Below are 18,087 nucleotides of genomic sequence, written 5' to 3'. Positions count from 1 at the left end.
TACATGCACACATACACACACTTATATACACACATATATACATATATACACACAGATATACATATGTGTATACACACACATATATGAGAACATAAGGTGACTTGCATCATTTACATTCAACAAATGGTCAGTCATTCACTCATCCAGTTCAACCTACACCTATTTATCATTGGCAAGTGCTGTGCCAGCCTCTAGAACTACAATCGTGGTTAAAACAAAGATCCCGGCCATCCCAGCTTTGAAGACAGGCATTCAATAGCTGCACAAAATAAGTATAAATTATAACCGGTGCTGTGGGAAAAAAGTATAGGGAGTTCCAAGGCCATAAAAACGGGGAGCTTACCTAGTGTGGCAGGGTTAGGAAACTGATATTTGAGCTGACAGCTGGAAATGACAAGCATCAACAGACAGGTGGCAAAGGTCCAATTCGGGCATTCAATTATTCTCTCATTAGACATTCATTAAATATATATTGCCTGCTGTGTGGCAGCACTGTGCTGACTATCAGTCTATCTGTCGGACATTTAAAAAAGTTTTTTAAAAAGAGAATGCATGCAACTTCAAGACTTACTGGCAGGATTACTTCTCCAGATGACCTACTGGCAAGCCAACTTCCCAGCTACTGGCTCCACCCTCATCTTAGCTGGAGGGAATGATGAAGGAAGAGGAGGTGGTCTTACACTAATTGAATCATTGCAGCAGCTGTGGATCCCGATTCCTTTCTTTCTTGCTTTTTTTTTTTTCTTTTTTTTTGAGACAGGGTCCCACTATGTCACCCAGGCTGGAGTGCAGTGATGCCCTCACTGCTGAATGCAGCCTCTACCTCCCGGGCTCAAGCAATCCTCTTGCCTCAGCCTCCCAAAGTGCTGAGATTATAGGCGTGAGCCATCATCCCAGGCCGGGGTCTCAATTTCTTTTTTGTTTGTCTTTTTTTTTTTTTTGAGACGAAGTCTCACTCTGTCACCAGGCCGGAGTGCAGTGGCACAATCTCGGCTCACTGCAACCTCTGCCTCCCTGGTTCAAGCGATTCTCCTGCCTCAGCCTCCTGAGTAGCTGGGACTACAGGCGCGTGCCACCACGCCCAGCTGATTTTTGTATTTTTAGTAGAGACGGGGTTTCACCATGTTGGCCAGGATGGTATCGATCTCTTGACCTCGTGATCCGTACGCCTCGGCCTCCCAAAGTGCTGGGATTATAGACGTGAGCCACCATCCCAGGCCGGGGTCTCAATTTCTGAAGCCATGCTGAGGGCCATTTTTGGGCGGCACTCTTTCACTCCACTATGTGCCAGGCGCTGTCCCAGAGGCAGGGGGCATAGTGAGGAACAAAACACAAGAGAATCCTGCCATCAGGAAGCTTACACCTGTTAACACATGCAGGTTGGGGAGATAAACGAATAAATTAAAAAATGTAACAGGTAATAAGGAGAAAAGAGTAACATGATGGAATGGGATACTCGGGCCTTGGACGGGCTGGTGAAAAAAATGTTTCTCTGAAGGCAACACTTCGGTGGAAGGTTGAAGGATGAGAAGCCAGCCATGCAACCATAGATGGTGTAGGGGCAGTCTCTGCGAAAGCCTGAAACAGGCTGGAGCTTGCCTTGTTCTAAGCCAGTGAGTCTCAGTGGGGGCGTATTTGCCCCCAGGGGTCCTTCGGCAAAGTCTAGAAGACATTTTCGGTTGTTAACCTGAGGTGCTAGGGGGTGGAATTGGCCCCTAGTTGATAGCAGAGGCCAAAGCTGCTGCTGAACATCGTGCAACGCGCAGGACAGTCCCGTCGCTCAAAGTGCCAACGATGCACGGGTTAAGAAACCAGCTCCTCTCCAGGACTGAAGCCCAGGGCATGGAGCACGGGGGCAGCCTGAGCAAACCCGCCTGGAGAGCAGCCGCCGTCTCAGTATGAGTTTTGGCTGCCTACTGGGCCCCACTGAAGCCCGAAGAGGGCCAGGCTCCGGCTTCTTTGTTTAAACTCCCTCAGTCCGACCGCCTGCAGTGGCTCATGCACGTAATTCCAACGCTTTGGGAGGCTGAGACGTGAGGAAAGCTTGATGCCAGGAGTTCGAGACCAACCTGAGCAACAAAGCGAGACCCCATTTCAAAAAACTGTTTAAAAATTAGCCACAGGCAGTGGCGAGCGCCTGCGGTCCCAGCTACCCGGGAGGCTGAGGTGGGAGGGCCGCTTGATCCTGGGAAGCTGAGGCTGCAGTGAGGCGTAACCGCATGACTGCGCTCCAGCCTGGGCGAGAGAGGGAAACCCTGTATCAAAAAGGCAAAAAAAAGCTCTCGGCCGCCAAGCTGCGGAATCCCAAGCTCCCCAACGCACGCAGTGATCCAGAACACCGGCCACCTCCTCGCCTAGTGCCCGGGGCGGGGCCGGAAATTCCGGCGAGTGGGGCGTTGAGCAGCGGCGAGCCCGCCCAATAGGGACAGCTCAGGCCCAGCAGTCTCGCGAGAAGGGCGGCGGCCCTGGGTTCTGGGACGGGTGACCCGGCGGCGGGGCGAGGCAGCTGGAGGCTTCGCATGGAGGGCTCTGGGGGCGGTGCGGGCGAGCGGGCGCCGCTGCTGGGCGCGCGGCGGGCGGCGGCGGCCGCGGCGGCGGCTGGGGCGTTCGCGGGCCGGCGCGCGGCGTGCGGGGCCGTGCTGCTGACGGAGCTGCTGGAGCGCGCCGCTTTCTACGGCATCACGTCCAACCTGGTGCTATTCCTGAACGGGGCGCCGTTCTGCTGGGAGGGCGCGCAGGCCAGCGAGGCGCTGCTGCTCTTCATGGGCCTCACCTACCTGGGCTCGCCGTTCGGAGGCTGGCTGGCCGACGCGCGGCTGGGCCGGGCGCGCGCCATCCTGCTGAGCCTGGCGCTCTACCTGCTGGGCATGCTGGCCTTCCCGCTGCTGGCCGCGCCCGCCACGCGAGCCGCGCTCTGCGGTTCCGCGCGCCTGCTCAACTGCACGGCGCCTGGTCCCGACGCCGCCGCCCGCTGCTGCTCACCGGCCACCTTCGCGGGGCTGGTGCTGGTGGGCCTGGGCGTGGCCACCGTCAAGGCCAACATCACGCCCTTCGGCGCCGACCAGGTGAGCCGCGCCCCCGCGCTGTCCCTGTCCCTGTCCAGCCCCTGCCCAGGCCCAGCCTCTTCCCCTGCCCCAGTCCCTGCCTCTGACCGCGGAGGGAGCCCCTTGCCCCGGGGGGCTTCTGTCTAGTGCAGAGGAATCCCGCCAGCAGGTGGGCCAAGACTGGAGGGACCGGTGTGATAGGTGCTGGAAGGGGTTTGCCTGGGGAGGGGTGAGGTCTACACACACAGTGATGGCCACAGTGGCTTTAAAGAAAAGAGAGGCCGGGCGCGGTGGCTCACGCCTGTAATTCCAGCACTTTGGGAGGCCGAGGCGGGAGGATCTCTTGAGCCCAGGACTTTGAGACCAGGTTGGGCAACACAGTGAGACCTCATCTCTACCAAAATTTAAAAATTTGCCCTCCGTGGAGGCGCACACCTGTAGTCCTAGCAGAGAAGGGAGGATTCCTTGAGCCTACGAGTTTCGGAGGCTGCAGTGAGCTAGGGTCACACCAGTGCACTCTAGCTTGGGTAACAGAGTGAGACCCCACCTCAAAAAAATAAATAAATAAAATTAAAAAAATACGCTGAGCGCAGTGGCTCACGCCTGTAATCCCAACACTTTGGGAGGCCGAGGTGGGTGGATCACCTAAGGTCAGGAGTTCGAGACCAGCCTGACCAGCCTGGCTAAAAATACAAAAATTAGCCGGGCGTGGTGGCGGGCACCTGTTATCTCAGCTAGTCGGGAGGCTGAGGCAGGAGAATCGCTTGCACCTGGGAGGCAGAGGTTGCGATGAGCCGAGATCGCGCCACTCCACTCCTCCAGCCTGAGCGACAGAGCGAGACTCTGTCTCCAAATAAAAATAAATAAATAAATAAATAAATAAATAAATGAACGGGACCCTATGTTCAGGCCCTGTAAGTTCAGACCAGAAGCCTAGGAAAGAGCAGTTGTTTGAGGAGCTTTCCAGACATGGGGATTCGCAGGTGCAGGGCCCTGGGCCAGGAAGCTGAGGGAAGGGGAAGCCCCCGTTGTTGCCTTAGCTTCCTTTACAAAGAAGTGGGAAAACACTCATATTGCGTCTTCGTGGCTTTAAAGGAGTTATGGGCTAGGTTGGGTAGGAAAGCTCAGATGAAAATGAGTTTGAATCAAGTTAGCATCAAGCTGCCCCCCTGCAACTGTAACTGCCAAGAAGTGAGGGAGGAACCACTGCAGCTCTTCAGGAGGGGAAAGGACGTGGCCACCAAGTATTATATGCAGAATAGGCCGCCTTTAAGAGCAATAGCAAAGTCAGATCGTTTCAGAAAATATAAAAAAGAGTGGGAAGTGAGGTGGAAGGCTGGGGCCGGATCATGTGAGGAGTGTTAAAGCGTTGGGGATACAGTCGAGAGCTTTACTGGGTTCCAGCAGGGAGTGATTTGTGCAGAGCAGGCACTACAGCTGGGGTAGCAGGTCAGGTCTACTTATTTTCTGAGGATTCACAAGCTAAGAATGGTTCTTAATATTTTCTTTCTTTTTTTTTTTTTTTTTGAGGCGGAGTCTTGCTCTGTCGCCAGGTTGGAGTGCAGTGGCGTGATCTCAGCTCACTGCAACCTCCACCTCCCGGGTTCAAGCGATTCTCCTGCCTCGGCCTCCTGAGTACTTGAGACTACACGTGCACGCCACCGTGCCCAGCTAATTTTTGTATTTCTAGTGGAGACGGGGTTTCACCGTGTTGGCCAGGATGGTCTTGATCTCTTGACCTTGTGATCTGCCTGCCTCGGCCTCCCAAAGTGCTGGGGTTACAGGCGTGAGCCACGGCGCCCAGCTAGTTCTTACATTTTTAAGTGGTCGGAAACAGGATCATTTGTGACCAGTGAAAATTTTATGAAAATCAAATTTCAGTCTCCATAAATAAAGCGTTATTGGAACATAGCCCCACCTGTTTCTGCAACACAGCCACTACACTGGGGCTGCTTTCACTAAGCAGTGGCAGAATTGAGTAACTGTGATGGAGACGAGATGTCTCATAGAACTCAAAATGTGAACTGCCTGCCCCTTCACAGAAGTGTGCGGATGCTTGTAGAGAATGGGTTGTGTAGGAAGTGGTGACATTAGGGACATGAGGTGGGAGTCTCTCCTAACTAGAGTGGAGGCAGTGGAGGTGCGTGAAGTAGAATGGGCAGGAAGTACTGGCAGGTTGTCTAGTCCCTGTTTGTGTTGCTATATAGGAATACCTGAGGCTCAGTCATCTATAATGGAAAGATGTTTCTTTGGTTTAGGGTTCTGCAGGCTGTACAAGAAGCAGGGCGCCAGCATCTGCACTGCTGAGGGCCTTGTGGATGGGAGCCAGCTGTGTAGAGATCACATGCACTAGAGGAAGTGAGAGAGGGGAGGGAGGTGCCAGGCTTGTAAACGACCTCTCTCATAGGAGAGTTCACTCCTGTGACAGCCCCAAGCCTTTCTTCAGGGATCCGTCCCCATGACCCAAACACTAGGCCCCACGAGAAGCACTGGGGATCACATTTCTTCATGAGATTTGGAGGGTCAGACATTGAAACCATGGCGTGTGAGCAGTAGGGAAGGCGACTCTTACGCTTTTGCCTAAGTATCTGTGAGTGCCTGTTTTTTAGGAACATTTACTGAGAGCTTACTGTGTGCACCAGGCACAGTGCTTGCTAAGTACCTAAGTACAGTATCTGGTTAGTCCACATGACACGTATGCTACATGTCTACACGACTACTTGGTTAGTCTACATGACATGTACGGTGCCCATTTTACTGATGAGGAAACTGAGGCTTGAGAGGTTTAATCACTGGCCCAAAGTTACACAGCCTGTATGTGACTGAGCCAGGATTCAAAAGCCTGTCCTTTGAATGTGAGCTTTCACTCTGCCTGTGTAAGTCTATCCATTACAGTCAGGAGACACCTTAGAATGACGTTAGAAATGATAGTTTTCTAATGTACTGAATTGGAACTGGGTTTTTTGTACAGTGGCATATGCTTTACATATGTGACGAAATCTGAACCTCACAGGAGTCTTAGATCCATTTTACTGATGAGGAAACAGGCACAAAAACAGATCACTTTCTTACTGCCTGTAGGTAGTGAGTGGTCAAGCTGGACTTCCATTCCAGCTCTGGTTCTTTTTTAGCTACCGCACTAAGATGGGCCCAGTGTGCGTGCGTTCCGTAATGGTTCTGCAGGGCTGGATCTCAAGGCCCAGGCTCTTGGCCTTGGGGTGCCATTGGCTCATGAAGGAACGGGGCTGGTAGCACAGTCAGCCTCTATCTTTTAAAGACTTGGCCATGCCGCACAGGTGTACTGGAAAGCTTCTATTATGCCTCTTACTAGTGCCTTTCCCACGTGATCTTATTTAAGCCTCGCCACAGTTGCTGGTATGTGTGCTGCAGGTAAGCCTGTTGTTATACAGGGAACATAAGCCTGTGATCCAGGGAACAGAGGCCTAGAGGGTTAGCTCCCAAGGCTGCACAGCAGGTGCCTAGGGGAGCTGGTTTGAGGCCCTGGCAGCCTGACTTAAAAGCTGGTGCTCTCCAGGAGATAACAGGCAAGTAATTGATACTTCTTAAAATGAGGAGGAAATGGTGCTCGGTTATCTCAAATGAATCTGACAGAATATGCGCTCTTTCATCCATAATTAAATGTGGATGTTGAAAGGAGATGTGCCTTCTTCCGAAAGATAGCTGGCCTGATCTCTTCCGACGTAACGCTGTCATGGGAAAAGAGGACCTTGTGGATGAAAGGCTACTCAGGAGACCTGGCCACCCCCTGCAGCGCATGCTGGGTGATTGGATCCCAGCTGCTTTCATGGCCGTTCTTCTTGGATGCTTGGGATAGTTTGTAGACCACCTATTAGCTAATAATGGACCAATGTTGCCTTTCTTAGGTGTGGTAATTTCACTGCCGTTAAAAGAATGTCCTTATTTCCAGGAGATTCATGATGAAATTTTGGGGGTGAAGTAGGTTGCTGGAGCTTATTTGTAAATAGATCACCCAGAAGTATTTTTTTTTAAGACCAAGTCTTATTCTCTTGTCCAGGCTGGGGTGCAGTGGTATGATCTCAGCTCACTGCAACCTCTGCCTCCTGGTTCAAGCTATTTTCCTGCCTCAGCCTCCTGAGTAGCTGGGACTACAGGTGTGAGCCACCACGCCTGGCTAATTTTTGTATTTTTAATAGAGACGGGGTTTCACCATGTTGGCCAGGTTGGTCTCGAACTCCTGACCTCAGGTGATCCACCCGCCTCGGCCTGCCAAATTCTGGGATTACAGGCGTGAGCCACCGCGCTCGGCCAGTATTTTTTATGTATAGAAAAAAGAGTGCTGAGGCTCCAAGTGAAGGGTAGAGAAGTGTGCATTTTGCAATTCAACTTTTCTATACATTTGGAATTTTTTTAAATGAAAGATAAGAAAATGTTCACTGATGAATGTATAAACTAAATATAGTATATCCATACAATGGCATATTTTTCAGCCATTAAAAAAGAAATGAAGTACTGATGAGCCTTGAAGACATTCCGCTGCGTGAAGGAAGCCAGACACATAAGGCCCCAGTTGTGTGATTCCATTGATGTGGAATGCCCGGAAGAGGCGAGTCCACAGAGACTGGAAGTAGATTAAGGGTTGCCAGGGGCCAGGAGAGGGGCGTGGGAGTGACTTAAAGGGAACAGGAGTTCTGTTGGTGTGATGAGAATGTGGACTTGGATGGCAGTGATGGCTGTACATTTCTGAATATACTAGACACTACTGAATTGTACACTTTTGAAGGGTGAATTTTATGGTATGTGAATCATAGTGAAAAAACATTTGAAGGGAAAAGTATCCTTATGCCAGGGTGCTTGCGCGTGACCAGGTGGCAGGTCCCCCTCCAGTTGCGGCTGCTTCATGGCAGGAGGCCTGGCTGGGGACCCTGAGGTGTGCAGGCCTGAAGTACACTCTGTTGTGCCCCAGGCGAGGGTTAATTTGTCCTGGTTTGGTCCTTTTCATTTAGAGGAAACCTGTTTGTATTTTTAAGGTGCTTTTTATGGTTCTTTGTCACTTACCTCTTCATCTCCCAGGTAGAGCCTCTGGGAAACATTCTGATAGGAGAGACAATGGGTGAGGCTGCATAGCTTTGAGAAGGAGGCCTAGTTGGCTTCTGAAAGAGGATGTGTGAGCTGTGAGTCCAAGGGAGATGTATGTTCGTGTAAATCATGTCAGGCCGTATCTTCCCCCAGTGTTTCACCTTTTTCAAAGGTCACAATCATTCTTGGTGGATGGATTATTTGAAATAGTGACCTGAAAGACGAAAATCTTATATTATAGATGAAAAGAGCAAATGATGCATTTTTTTTTTTTTTCTAGAGGAAAAACTGACACTCCATTTTAAGGAATTCTTCTGTCAGCCAACTGTTTGGTATGCTGTACACAATTCTATTCTTTTAGATTTTCTTCTCCAAATTGATTTTGGTGGTATCTTTTGGCCAGTCATGTGAAAACCTTGTTTACCCTTGGTAGGGCACGTAGCTGCAGCTCACACGGTGATGTCATGCAAACGATGGGCAGGAGGCTGTGGCCTGTTCGCCAGGGGCTGGGAAGCATGTGATGTCCCTTCACAGCTGCCAGGTTCCGTTGGTACAGAAATGCCTGCTGTGTGGTTATTTAGGGCTTAGTAATTTTGGCTTATAAAGTAATTTTGATGGATTACTCTTGGAGTTGGGATAAATTGACCACCACAATTACACAGGAAATGAGGATGAATGGCATTTTAAGGTTAGGATTTTCCCAGAGTAATCAAATGCTGATTTTTTCATGCTTCATCTGAAGAGGACATAAGTCTGAGACTGTGGCAAGATATGTGCAGTGTCACTGTGGGTAACGGGAAGGCCCAAGTGAGACCGTGGGAAGGTGTGTGCAGTGTCACTGTGGGTAATGGGAAGGTCCGAGTACATTTCAGTTAGGAAATCATTTGTGCCTCTATTAAGTTTATATACTAAGTTTACTGGCCTCTTTTATGCTTGTCAAAAAATTACTTTTTGTTTGTTATTTTTTTGCACTTCTAGTTTTGTTTTCTCAGTAACCATTTCTGTGCTCACATTTTTCATTTTTCTTCCTGGTCCATGTCTAGTATAGCATGAGAATTGGTGTCCACTGTTGAGCAATATTTAAATGCATTGTGTCCTAGTGAAGAAGTGTCTTAGATGTCTATGAAGTTCTCACCTCAAACTCTTTATTCAGTAGAGATGTCTGCATTTGGTCTAGGACCTCTGTTCAGTATTGTAATAGATAAGAGAAGAGTTTAAACTCTTGAGAATAAGTGATTTTCTTTTAAATTTAGATTTTTCATTTGAAGTGGTGTTACTATATATAATTAATTACCTGCCACCATAGTAGCCATGCTTAATCATTTGGACTTCAAACAAATCTCTTTTTGAGGAGCACACCATTTTTTTTCTTTTGCTCTATTTCCTTTAGAGAGGAACACACAATTTTAACTATAAATTTTACTCCTCTGATTTAATCTTTAAAAAATAGAATTTAAAATACCATATCAAATATATGACTGCTAAAAAGATGCATGTGCTTATTGCATACCATATCTTTTTTCTTCTTTTGAGACAGGGCCTCTGTCGCTTAGGCAGGAGTGCAGTGGTGCCATCACAGCTCACTGCCACCTCCTCCCCAGTTCAAGGGATCCTCCCACCTCAGTCTCGCAAGTAGCTGGGACTGTAGGCGCACACCACCGCACCTGGCTGATGTTTGTAATTTTTTGTAGAGATGTGGGTCTCTCTGTGTTCCCAGGCTGCTCTCAAACTCCTAGACCCAAGCGGTCTGCCTGCCCTGGCTTCCCAAAGTGCTGGGATTCCAGACCTGAGCCACCATGCCCAACCGTAATTGGTTGTTTTGGCCCCATTGAGAATTTGTTATTCAGTAGAGCAGATTGTTCTATGGATCCAGAAACTAGATCTATTATTAGAATAAGAATTTTCTAACTCTTTCATAACCTGTGACTTAAGAATGAGACAGTAGAAGTTTTTAAGACAGCAAGAGAGTCTTTTTATGAGATCCAGTATCAGCCTCTCATAAGTTTTTAAAAAATAAATTTATGAAATGAAACTCACTAGAAATGTCTCTGTCTAATACAGGGTTCATTTGCACAGTATCTTATTTAGAGGTAAAAATCCAGGTGGGCAGAGAAGGCTTCTGCCCCCAAATGACCTGTTCCCACCGCTTGGGCTCCATTGAAGTAGCCTCGTGAACTCCGTAAGCCTAGACGTTGCATTATTACCTCAGTGCTTTTGTTTGAGTCCAGGAAGTCAGTGATTTTTGAGCCTTTTGGAAATCCCACCCTTATCAGAATTTCTCCGATTCCATTGATAGCCTGTCTAATCTAAAAATAGCATGTGGTTTTATCTTTAGTCTATAATTTCCTCTTTGCTTCAAGTTTACTGAGATCTCTGATTCTCAGGAGACCAGATACAATTGGTGTGGGTGGTGGCTTGGCCTCACTGAACAAATGTTACCTGCGGTGTTTCTCTTTGGGGTCTAAGCATATTTGCGGGTTGCCTCATGGTACTTGCATGTAGCTCAGTAAGGCATGGAGCTTTATAACATTGGTTCTAAAACTTACCTGTGAGTAGAAGTCACCTGGGAAGTTGCTTGAAATGCAGATTCCTGGGCCTGGGCCCCAGAGACCATGATTCAGTAGGTCTGGAGCGTGGGTCCTGTGACTGTGTCTGTTTGTTGTTTGTTTGTTTGTTTTTCTGAGATGGAGTTTCACTCCTGTCACCCAGGTACAGTGGCACAATCTCGGTTCACTGCAACCTCTATGTCCTGGATTCACGCAATTCTCCTGCCTCAGCCTCCCAAGTAGCTGGGATTACAGGTGCCCGCCACCACGCCTGGCTAATTTTTGTATTTTTAGTAGAGACGGTGTTTCACCATGTTGGCCAGGCTGGTCTCAAACTCCATACCTCAAGTGATCCACCCGCCTCAGCCTCCCAAAGTGCTGGGATTATAGGCGTGAGCCACCATGCCCAGCCGACTCTGTTTTTAAAGAGCATTCCAGGTAATTCCAAGGCAAGTGGTTCAGGTACTTAGAAAATTCTATAGCAGAATATACTTGGAAAAACTCTCTAGCATTTGTTGGAATTTAGTGTAATTAAGTGAAACCTACCTAGCACCTGTAGTAATTAAAAGCGTGGGGTGTGCTTTTTGTTGAGATCCGTGAATGTTTCTGTAAACACCATTTTGATTGTGTTGCGCTTCTTAAAGGTTGTGATGACAACGGTAATTTTAACCACTTGACCGTATATGTTTTTCATCCTTGAAGACTGTCATATATTTTCAAGTGTCTTTCCTCCCTGTTATTTTAGGTTAAAGATCGAGGTCCGGAAGCCACTAGGAGATTTTTTAATTGGTTTTATTGGAGCATTAACCTGGGAGCGATCCTGTCGTTAGGTGGCATTGCCTATATTCAGCAGAACGTCAGCTTTGTCACTGGTTATGCGATCCCCACTGTCTGCGTCGGCCTTGCTTTTGTGGTCTTCCTCTGTGGCCAGAGCGTTTTCATCACCAAGCCTCCTGATGGCAGTGCCTTCACCGACATGTTCAAGATACTGACGTATTCCTGCTGTTCCCAGAAGCGAAGTGGAGAGCGCCAGAGTAATGGGTAAGCACTTAGTTCTCATCTTGGGCTGTTTGAATGGACTTTATCGATCTCTTTATTAACATCCTAGCTTCGGTTTGTTGTGTGCTTATTGTGTGCTGGGCCTGGGCTGAGTGGTTTACATGTCTTCTCTCCTTTAACACTGCATTTCCGCAAGGAGGTGGGTGCGGTCTTATTATCCCATCTTAAAGACAGGCCAGTGGCCTGATTCCAGAGCTCATGCTTTAACCCCACATTGCACTTTCTCTCACTGCTAGTGTAGACGGAAGCTCCTTTGGTGCCAGATTATAAAGGTAGAAATTTGTGGAGGACATCGAGGAGACAGAAGACATGCTTTATACATGTTTCTTTTTATTTTAAAAAGCTTTGAAATACATTTGAATGAAAAACTAAGCAGTTGCTTATGCTGTCAGTACCTGTCTCTGCTCTTTAAAAAGTAAGCCACTGCCTCTTACCTAAAGGTCGGCATGGGCTGCATCATACAGCGGTCAGGTCCGTCATACAGCGGTCAGGTCTGTAACTCTTGACAGGAAGGTACAGTAGCAGAATGGCGAGATGCACTGAGGGTAACCAGATGATCTCATGGGACTTACCCAGTGTTAACACCAAAGTCCCATGAACTGAGGTATTAAAACAGAAAGGCGTGTGTCCTCAGAACCCCTCCAAGTCACTGGCCAACTATGACTCATGTTTGGTGATGTTAGATGCCAGTTAATAAAGTCCAGAACTTAAGCCCAAGAAGAGAGCTCAGAAGTGTTTGTGTTACTCTTTATTGAGGAATAATTTACAGATAGTAAAATTTACCCCTTATATCTGTACAGTTCTGTGAATTATGACAAACTTACTCAGGTTGTGTAACCACCAGTGCAGTCAAGGCATAGATTATTTCCATCATTCCAGAGAAGTCTCTGGGACCTTTTGTAGTCAGTCCCCTCATGGAATGTTTTGACCAACGTAGAAATGCCTGGAGGCTGCTGGGTGGGAGGCTGATGACTCAGCCATCGGAGCGTCCTGTGTGTCTGAGCTGTGCACCCCATTGTGGCATGGCACTGGTTGCTGGACATTCTTCTGCGGGCCCACTCACACATCTGCCTGCCTGCGGCTTGTCTGTTTGTCTTACTCATGCTCTTGGAGCCGTAGCGAATGTGTCTAATATTCCTTCCATGTGGTAGATTGAAACTTCACCAAAATAGCCCTGTGCGCCTACTTCTTTGCTCCTGAACATCTCTGATTTCCCCAGCTGTCCCTGTGTGGAGTTCTGGCAGATCTCACCAGTCTACATGACCTATTGGAAATGCCAGTGGGTCATTGCGGCATTCAGACACATAATTCAAAACTGCAAACGGTGGGACCGCACTAAGAATTTTTAGTAATTAAAGTACAGGAGGCTGAGGTGGGAGGATCACTTCAGCCCAGGAGGTCAGGTCAAGGCTGCAGTGAGCCATGGTTGCACCACTACACTGTAGCCTGGGTGACAAAGTGAGACCCTGTCTCAAAAAAAAAAAATAGCCCCATCTTAGCTGACGCTAGTCTTTTGCCAGGGCCTTATTTGATCAGACAAAAGCAGTGTTTCAGATCCTAGAAGTCTTTTTCAGGAACAACCCTTAAAGTTTTAGTATCCGTGTGGGTGGTAGCCCATAGACATTTCTGCAAGAGAACAACATTGTTCTGTGGACATATTTGGGTTTTAAAGCACAAATGGCAGTGTGGAGAGGGTTTGGAGTTACTTTTACTTAGGAAGCCGATTTCCTCTTAGGAAATCTTTGAAAGTCTTCTTGGGCAAAAATAAGGGAAAAAAAGCAGGGGCTAGCTTGCAGAAAAGTTGATGGTCTGAGGAGTTCTCAGATTCTGCTGTTTGTATGAACTGGCTCTGTAACCTTGGGCAGGTTACTGATCTTGCGAAGCCCAGCTTTCCTTTTTGTACAGCGGAGATGGATTCATCTCATGGGCTCACTGTGGGGCCTGAGCACAGTGATGTGTGCAAGGCCCTCAGCAGGATGCCAGGTACATGATAAGGGCCCTGTCAGTGGTGACCACTGTGACGAGGGTGCCTTAAAAAAGGTGGGCCTCCAGGCCGGGTGCGGTGGCTCACGTCTGTAATCCCAGCACTTTGGGAGGCCGAGGCGGGCGGATCACGAGGTCAGGAGATCGAGACCATCCTGGCGAATACGGTGAAACCCCGTCTCTACTAAAAATACAAAAAATTAGCCAGGCATGGTGGCGGGCGCCTGTAGTCCCAGTTACTTGGGGGGCTGAGGCAGGAGAATGGCGTGAACCCGGGAGGCGGAGCTTGCAGTGAGCCGCGATCACACCACTGCGCTCCAGCCTGGGAGGTAGCGAGACTCCGTCTCAAAAACGAAAAAATAAAATAAAAAAAAAAAAAGTTGGGCCTCCAAAGCCTGAGGAAGCATGACATACCCAGCATTTTTACAGTCGTGACACTTAATTTCATCTGGCCCAATCTCAGTTTCAATCCAGGTTGATCTGTGTTTTGAAGATAATATAGTGCTTGATATTAAATGAGAAATGAAGGCGTATTTGTTCAACTCATCAGACCAGAGTAGAAATGGTTCTACAGCTTTTTGAGATACATACTTCTTTGGGAATCCGTGAGAACCAGTGGACTCTTTTCCTGGAGAATACACACACGTACATGCGGCCTTCACAGAGACTCAGGCACAGGCGTCCTGAAACTGGAGCTCCTCAACTTCTGTGGGAGGAGCAGAGGGCTCTTGTGGGTGTTCGGGTGTCACTTGTGACCGTGGCTTCGTGTTGGACCCTTGTATGTTGCAAAATAGTGCACCTAACAATATGTATAACCCAGTAAAGCTTCAGATGCATGTTGATTTCACAGCTTTTAAATATTTTAATTACGTAAAGCGAAAGTAATATAACCAGTAACCTGTGTGAATGATTCTTTGTGTGAAAATGGATTTATTTGTTATTTAAATGTTTTTAGTGAAAGGTATTTAATATGATGTGGTAAACCACTAATAGTATCTGTATTAGGTACAAAAGGACTTTTAATTTCCTTTTTGAAAAGAAGTAGTACTTGAAGAAGTTAATGTTTTCGAGTGAAAGTATTTATAATGTCTTTGGAATTTATTTTCACTTTTGGGTGTTTTTGTTTTTGATTATTTTCCCCCACTAGACTAAGTCCGTAAGGACAGGAGCCCTCCCCTTTAGCCCCCAGGTAGAGCAATGCAGGGCCTACAGCAGGTACTCGATCAGTATTTGTTGAATCGAACTTAGTTTTCTTGTCCAAAATTTGGCTAAAATATTCAGTTATAGTTTTCAGTGCTTCTATTTTTCCCCACTCTGAATGTCCAGACTTAAAATGTTGACTTTATAAGATAAAGAATTTAAAATACTGGCACCATAGTAAAATGGGACATGAGTTAATAAACTAGAAGGCTGACAGGTGCCATTTCTGTTGGCTTCCCACAGTTAAACACAATCTTATTGGGAATTAACTCTCTCTTGGTACTTCTGGCTTTAGAGAATAGTGTGCACTTTGTTTTCCCATTTTACCGCTGAGATCCTTGGAGCCCGTTCCCCATTAGAGTGTTTTGGAGCTGGGAGAGAGTGCGGAGCTGTCTAGTGGGGCCTGTTCATTTTCTAAATAATGAAGCAGGCCCAGAGCGAGGAAGTGAAACTCGTTAGTACAAGAGCTGGGAATGCCAGGTCCATGTTCCTGCTGTGACCGGCAGATGTGAGGGCAGTGGCAGGGAGTGGAGGGGCAGTGTTGTCCTGCAGGGGTCAGGGCCTCAGGCTGTAAAGCCAAGACTGCCTGGGTCCAAGTCCTGGCCATACCTCAGGCACCCTTCTCACTCTCTGTGCCCAGGCATCTTCCTCTGTGCAATACGGCCCTGAAGAGTTCTAACACCACATGGTTAATGAGGGAGCACATGGGACGCGGTGCACTGGGCACTCCCTGTTTCCTACTGTCAGGGGACAGAGCCAGGGACATCCTCCTCTCATCACCACCAGCACCGCCCTCCCCCAACAGCTCTTCCTTAATCCAAGAGCTGACAGCTTTCCTCCGAGAATAGAAGCCTGCCTCAGTCCTGCCAGTGACTCAGTTTAAACCAGCAGGGTTTTATTAACAGCATTGGTATTGGCTTTCAGGTCTTGATGTTTGATAAATTAGCTGATTAAAAATTCACACAATCCAGTGCATTTTTTCATATGCTATCCAGTGGCGTAGCTGGTGTCCTTCCCAGTGTCAGGTAGAGCTACAGACTCTCCCCACGCGGAGATTGCCGAGCTGGCAGCTGCGCTGGGGCTCAGCTCAGCTGTGGTTCACACTGTCATCACAGATCTTCCAGCCACGCCAAAATTACAGTAGCCCAGTTGCACTTTGACTAGAAAGTCCCTTTGTCAGCTGTTTCAGTACATTCTGTGACATTTAGAAATAATTTAGGTAGCTGTGTTGGGTGTGTACAATTAGTAAGTGATGGAATGAGTTGAAGCAGATTCAATACAGTGAGCTGGTTTCTTACCTCCAAACTTAATTTGTGACCAAATAATTGATTGCTGGGAGGGGAAGAAAACTAATTCCTTCATTTTATTTCCCAAAGTGAAGGCATTGGAGTCTTTCAGCAATCTTCTAAACAAAGTCTGTTTGATTCATGTAAGATGTCTCATGGTGGGCCATTTACAGAAGAGAAAGTGGAAGATGTGAAAGCTCTGGTCAAGATTGTCCCTGTTTTCTTGGCTTTGATACCTTACTGGACAGTGTATTTCCAAGTGAGTGGTGACAAACAGGTTTAATTTCCTTTATCTTCCTATGAAGTCTTACCCTAGCACTTGTTTTGGCCATTTCTAAAGTAGTTAGGACTAGGTGATTTTTTTTTCCATGAGTCTACAGAATCTTGGAATTTTTGGTTTTAGTTATGGAGTCATTTTGGCTGCTTTAACTATGTTTAAAGCCTCTCTGAAAAAGAAGCTGAGAACAGGTACGCTTCTGGTTTCTCAGGCCCCTCTTGTTAATGTAATTTCTCCTTTGGATAACTGGCCATTCTTTTTCAAAATTGATCTCCAGAGGACTTTACGATGACCAAATCATTGACCTGTCTGTTTTCAAACTTGAGCCATTGTCTGTTTCTGGGAGTCACTGTGTGTCGCATCTGAGTCTAGCTTAGGGGAGGGGCAGGATGCTTAGAGTGTTTGAGAGCACAGTTGGTCCACATATAATGATACTGTTTTTTATACCTAGATGCAGACAACATATGTTTTACAGAGTCTTCATTTGAGGATTCCAGAAATTTCAAATATTACAACCACTCCTCACACGGTGAGAACAATTGTAATGATCTGAACATTGTTATTTTGGGCTTATGTAATAAATGGACTCCTTCTACCAACTGTAAATCTTTTATAAATGTTAACAGCACCAACACAAAAGCATTGTTATTGAAATAGAGTTTTTACTTATTTTAGAGAATATTTTTTCATTGGTTGTATCATTTGCTAGATTAGGTTGACTAACATCAATTCAACATTACTTAGTATTTTTCACCTGATTATTTTCCCCTCAAAACACAGAAAAGCAAATGCAGATTCATTTGGAAAGAAATCTTTTCCCAGTTCCGTTGTCTCTGAACTGAAGAGGTTGTACCTTGTGGAGAGGAACTGTTCTTTACATGCATTTCTCCCACTGAGACATTGGTTCTCTAGACAGATGATGGCCTGTATTGCGGGGAGTAAACGCCTCCTCCTGTGTTTCACCCCAGCTCCCTGCAGCCTGGCTGACCATGTTTGATGCTGTGCTCATCCTCCTGCTCATCCCTCTGAAGGACAAACTGGTCGATCCCATTTTGAGAAGACACGGCCTGCTCCCATCCTCCCTGAAGAGGATCGCCGTGGGCATGTTCTTTGTCATGTGCTCGGCCTTTGCTGCAGGTAAGAGGCATTCTGCTCCGTTCCTCCTCAGGCCCGACTGCAGCAGTTGTGGATTCAGAATATAGTGTTCACACGCAGTCATGCCCCAGGTTGTTCAGGAAGTGCATGTCTGTAAAAGAGGATGTGTATCAGTTATTTTACAGCACTAATCCTTTATTTTAAAGTTTAAGATTATTTTCCTAAGGATACGTCATTTTTCTGCTGGTACTAAAACCATTGGGTTGCTCTGAAAAGTGACATTTGGACTGAGTTAAAGGGAGGTTTTTCTCTACCTACTGATTTAGAATTAGGCTATTGAATGCTGAATAGATGAATTTTTGTAAATTAAAGGTACTAGATCATTCTCAAGGATGAGAATTCCACCTTCAGATTACTAACCTTAGGTTTATTAACAAGTGTCAGGGTGCCTGTGAGTCCTTTGAATTTTTTATGTAAAATTCTGTGTGCATTTTTCTGGTGACAAAAATGTTTCTAGATTGTTACAGGCTCATGGGCAG

The 18,087-nt window shown here is 47.1% G+C and overlaps 1 protein-coding gene across 1 annotated transcript in view; it reads left to right on the top strand.

Annotated features, from left to right (window-relative positions):
* The first annotated feature begins 2,493 nt into the window (after positions 1–2,493).
* SLC15A4 (solute carrier family 15 member 4) overlaps positions 2,494–18,087 on the top strand; it is a 30,683-nt gene continuing 15,089 nt past the window's right edge. Inside the window, exons 1-5 of the mRNA XM_031000870.3 lie at positions 2,494–3,065; positions 11,394–11,689; positions 16,267–16,435; positions 16,905–16,982; positions 17,422–17,590. Coding sequence (XP_030856730.1) covers positions 2,520–3,065; positions 11,394–11,689; positions 16,267–16,435; positions 16,905–16,982; positions 17,422–17,590 — 1,258 coding nt within the window. The 5' untranslated portion in view covers positions 2,494–2,519. The remainder of the gene's footprint in view (positions 3,066–11,393; positions 11,690–16,266; positions 16,436–16,904; positions 16,983–17,421; positions 17,591–18,087) is intronic.

The sequence above is a fragment of the Gorilla gorilla genome, chromosome 10 (genome assembly GCF_029281585.2).
Source record: "Gorilla gorilla gorilla isolate KB3781 chromosome 10, NHGRI_mGorGor1-v2.1_pri, whole genome shotgun sequence".
NCBI lineage: Eukaryota > Metazoa > Chordata > Mammalia > Primates > Hominidae > Gorilla > Gorilla gorilla.
This window is presented reverse-complemented; position numbering and strand designations above follow the sequence as displayed.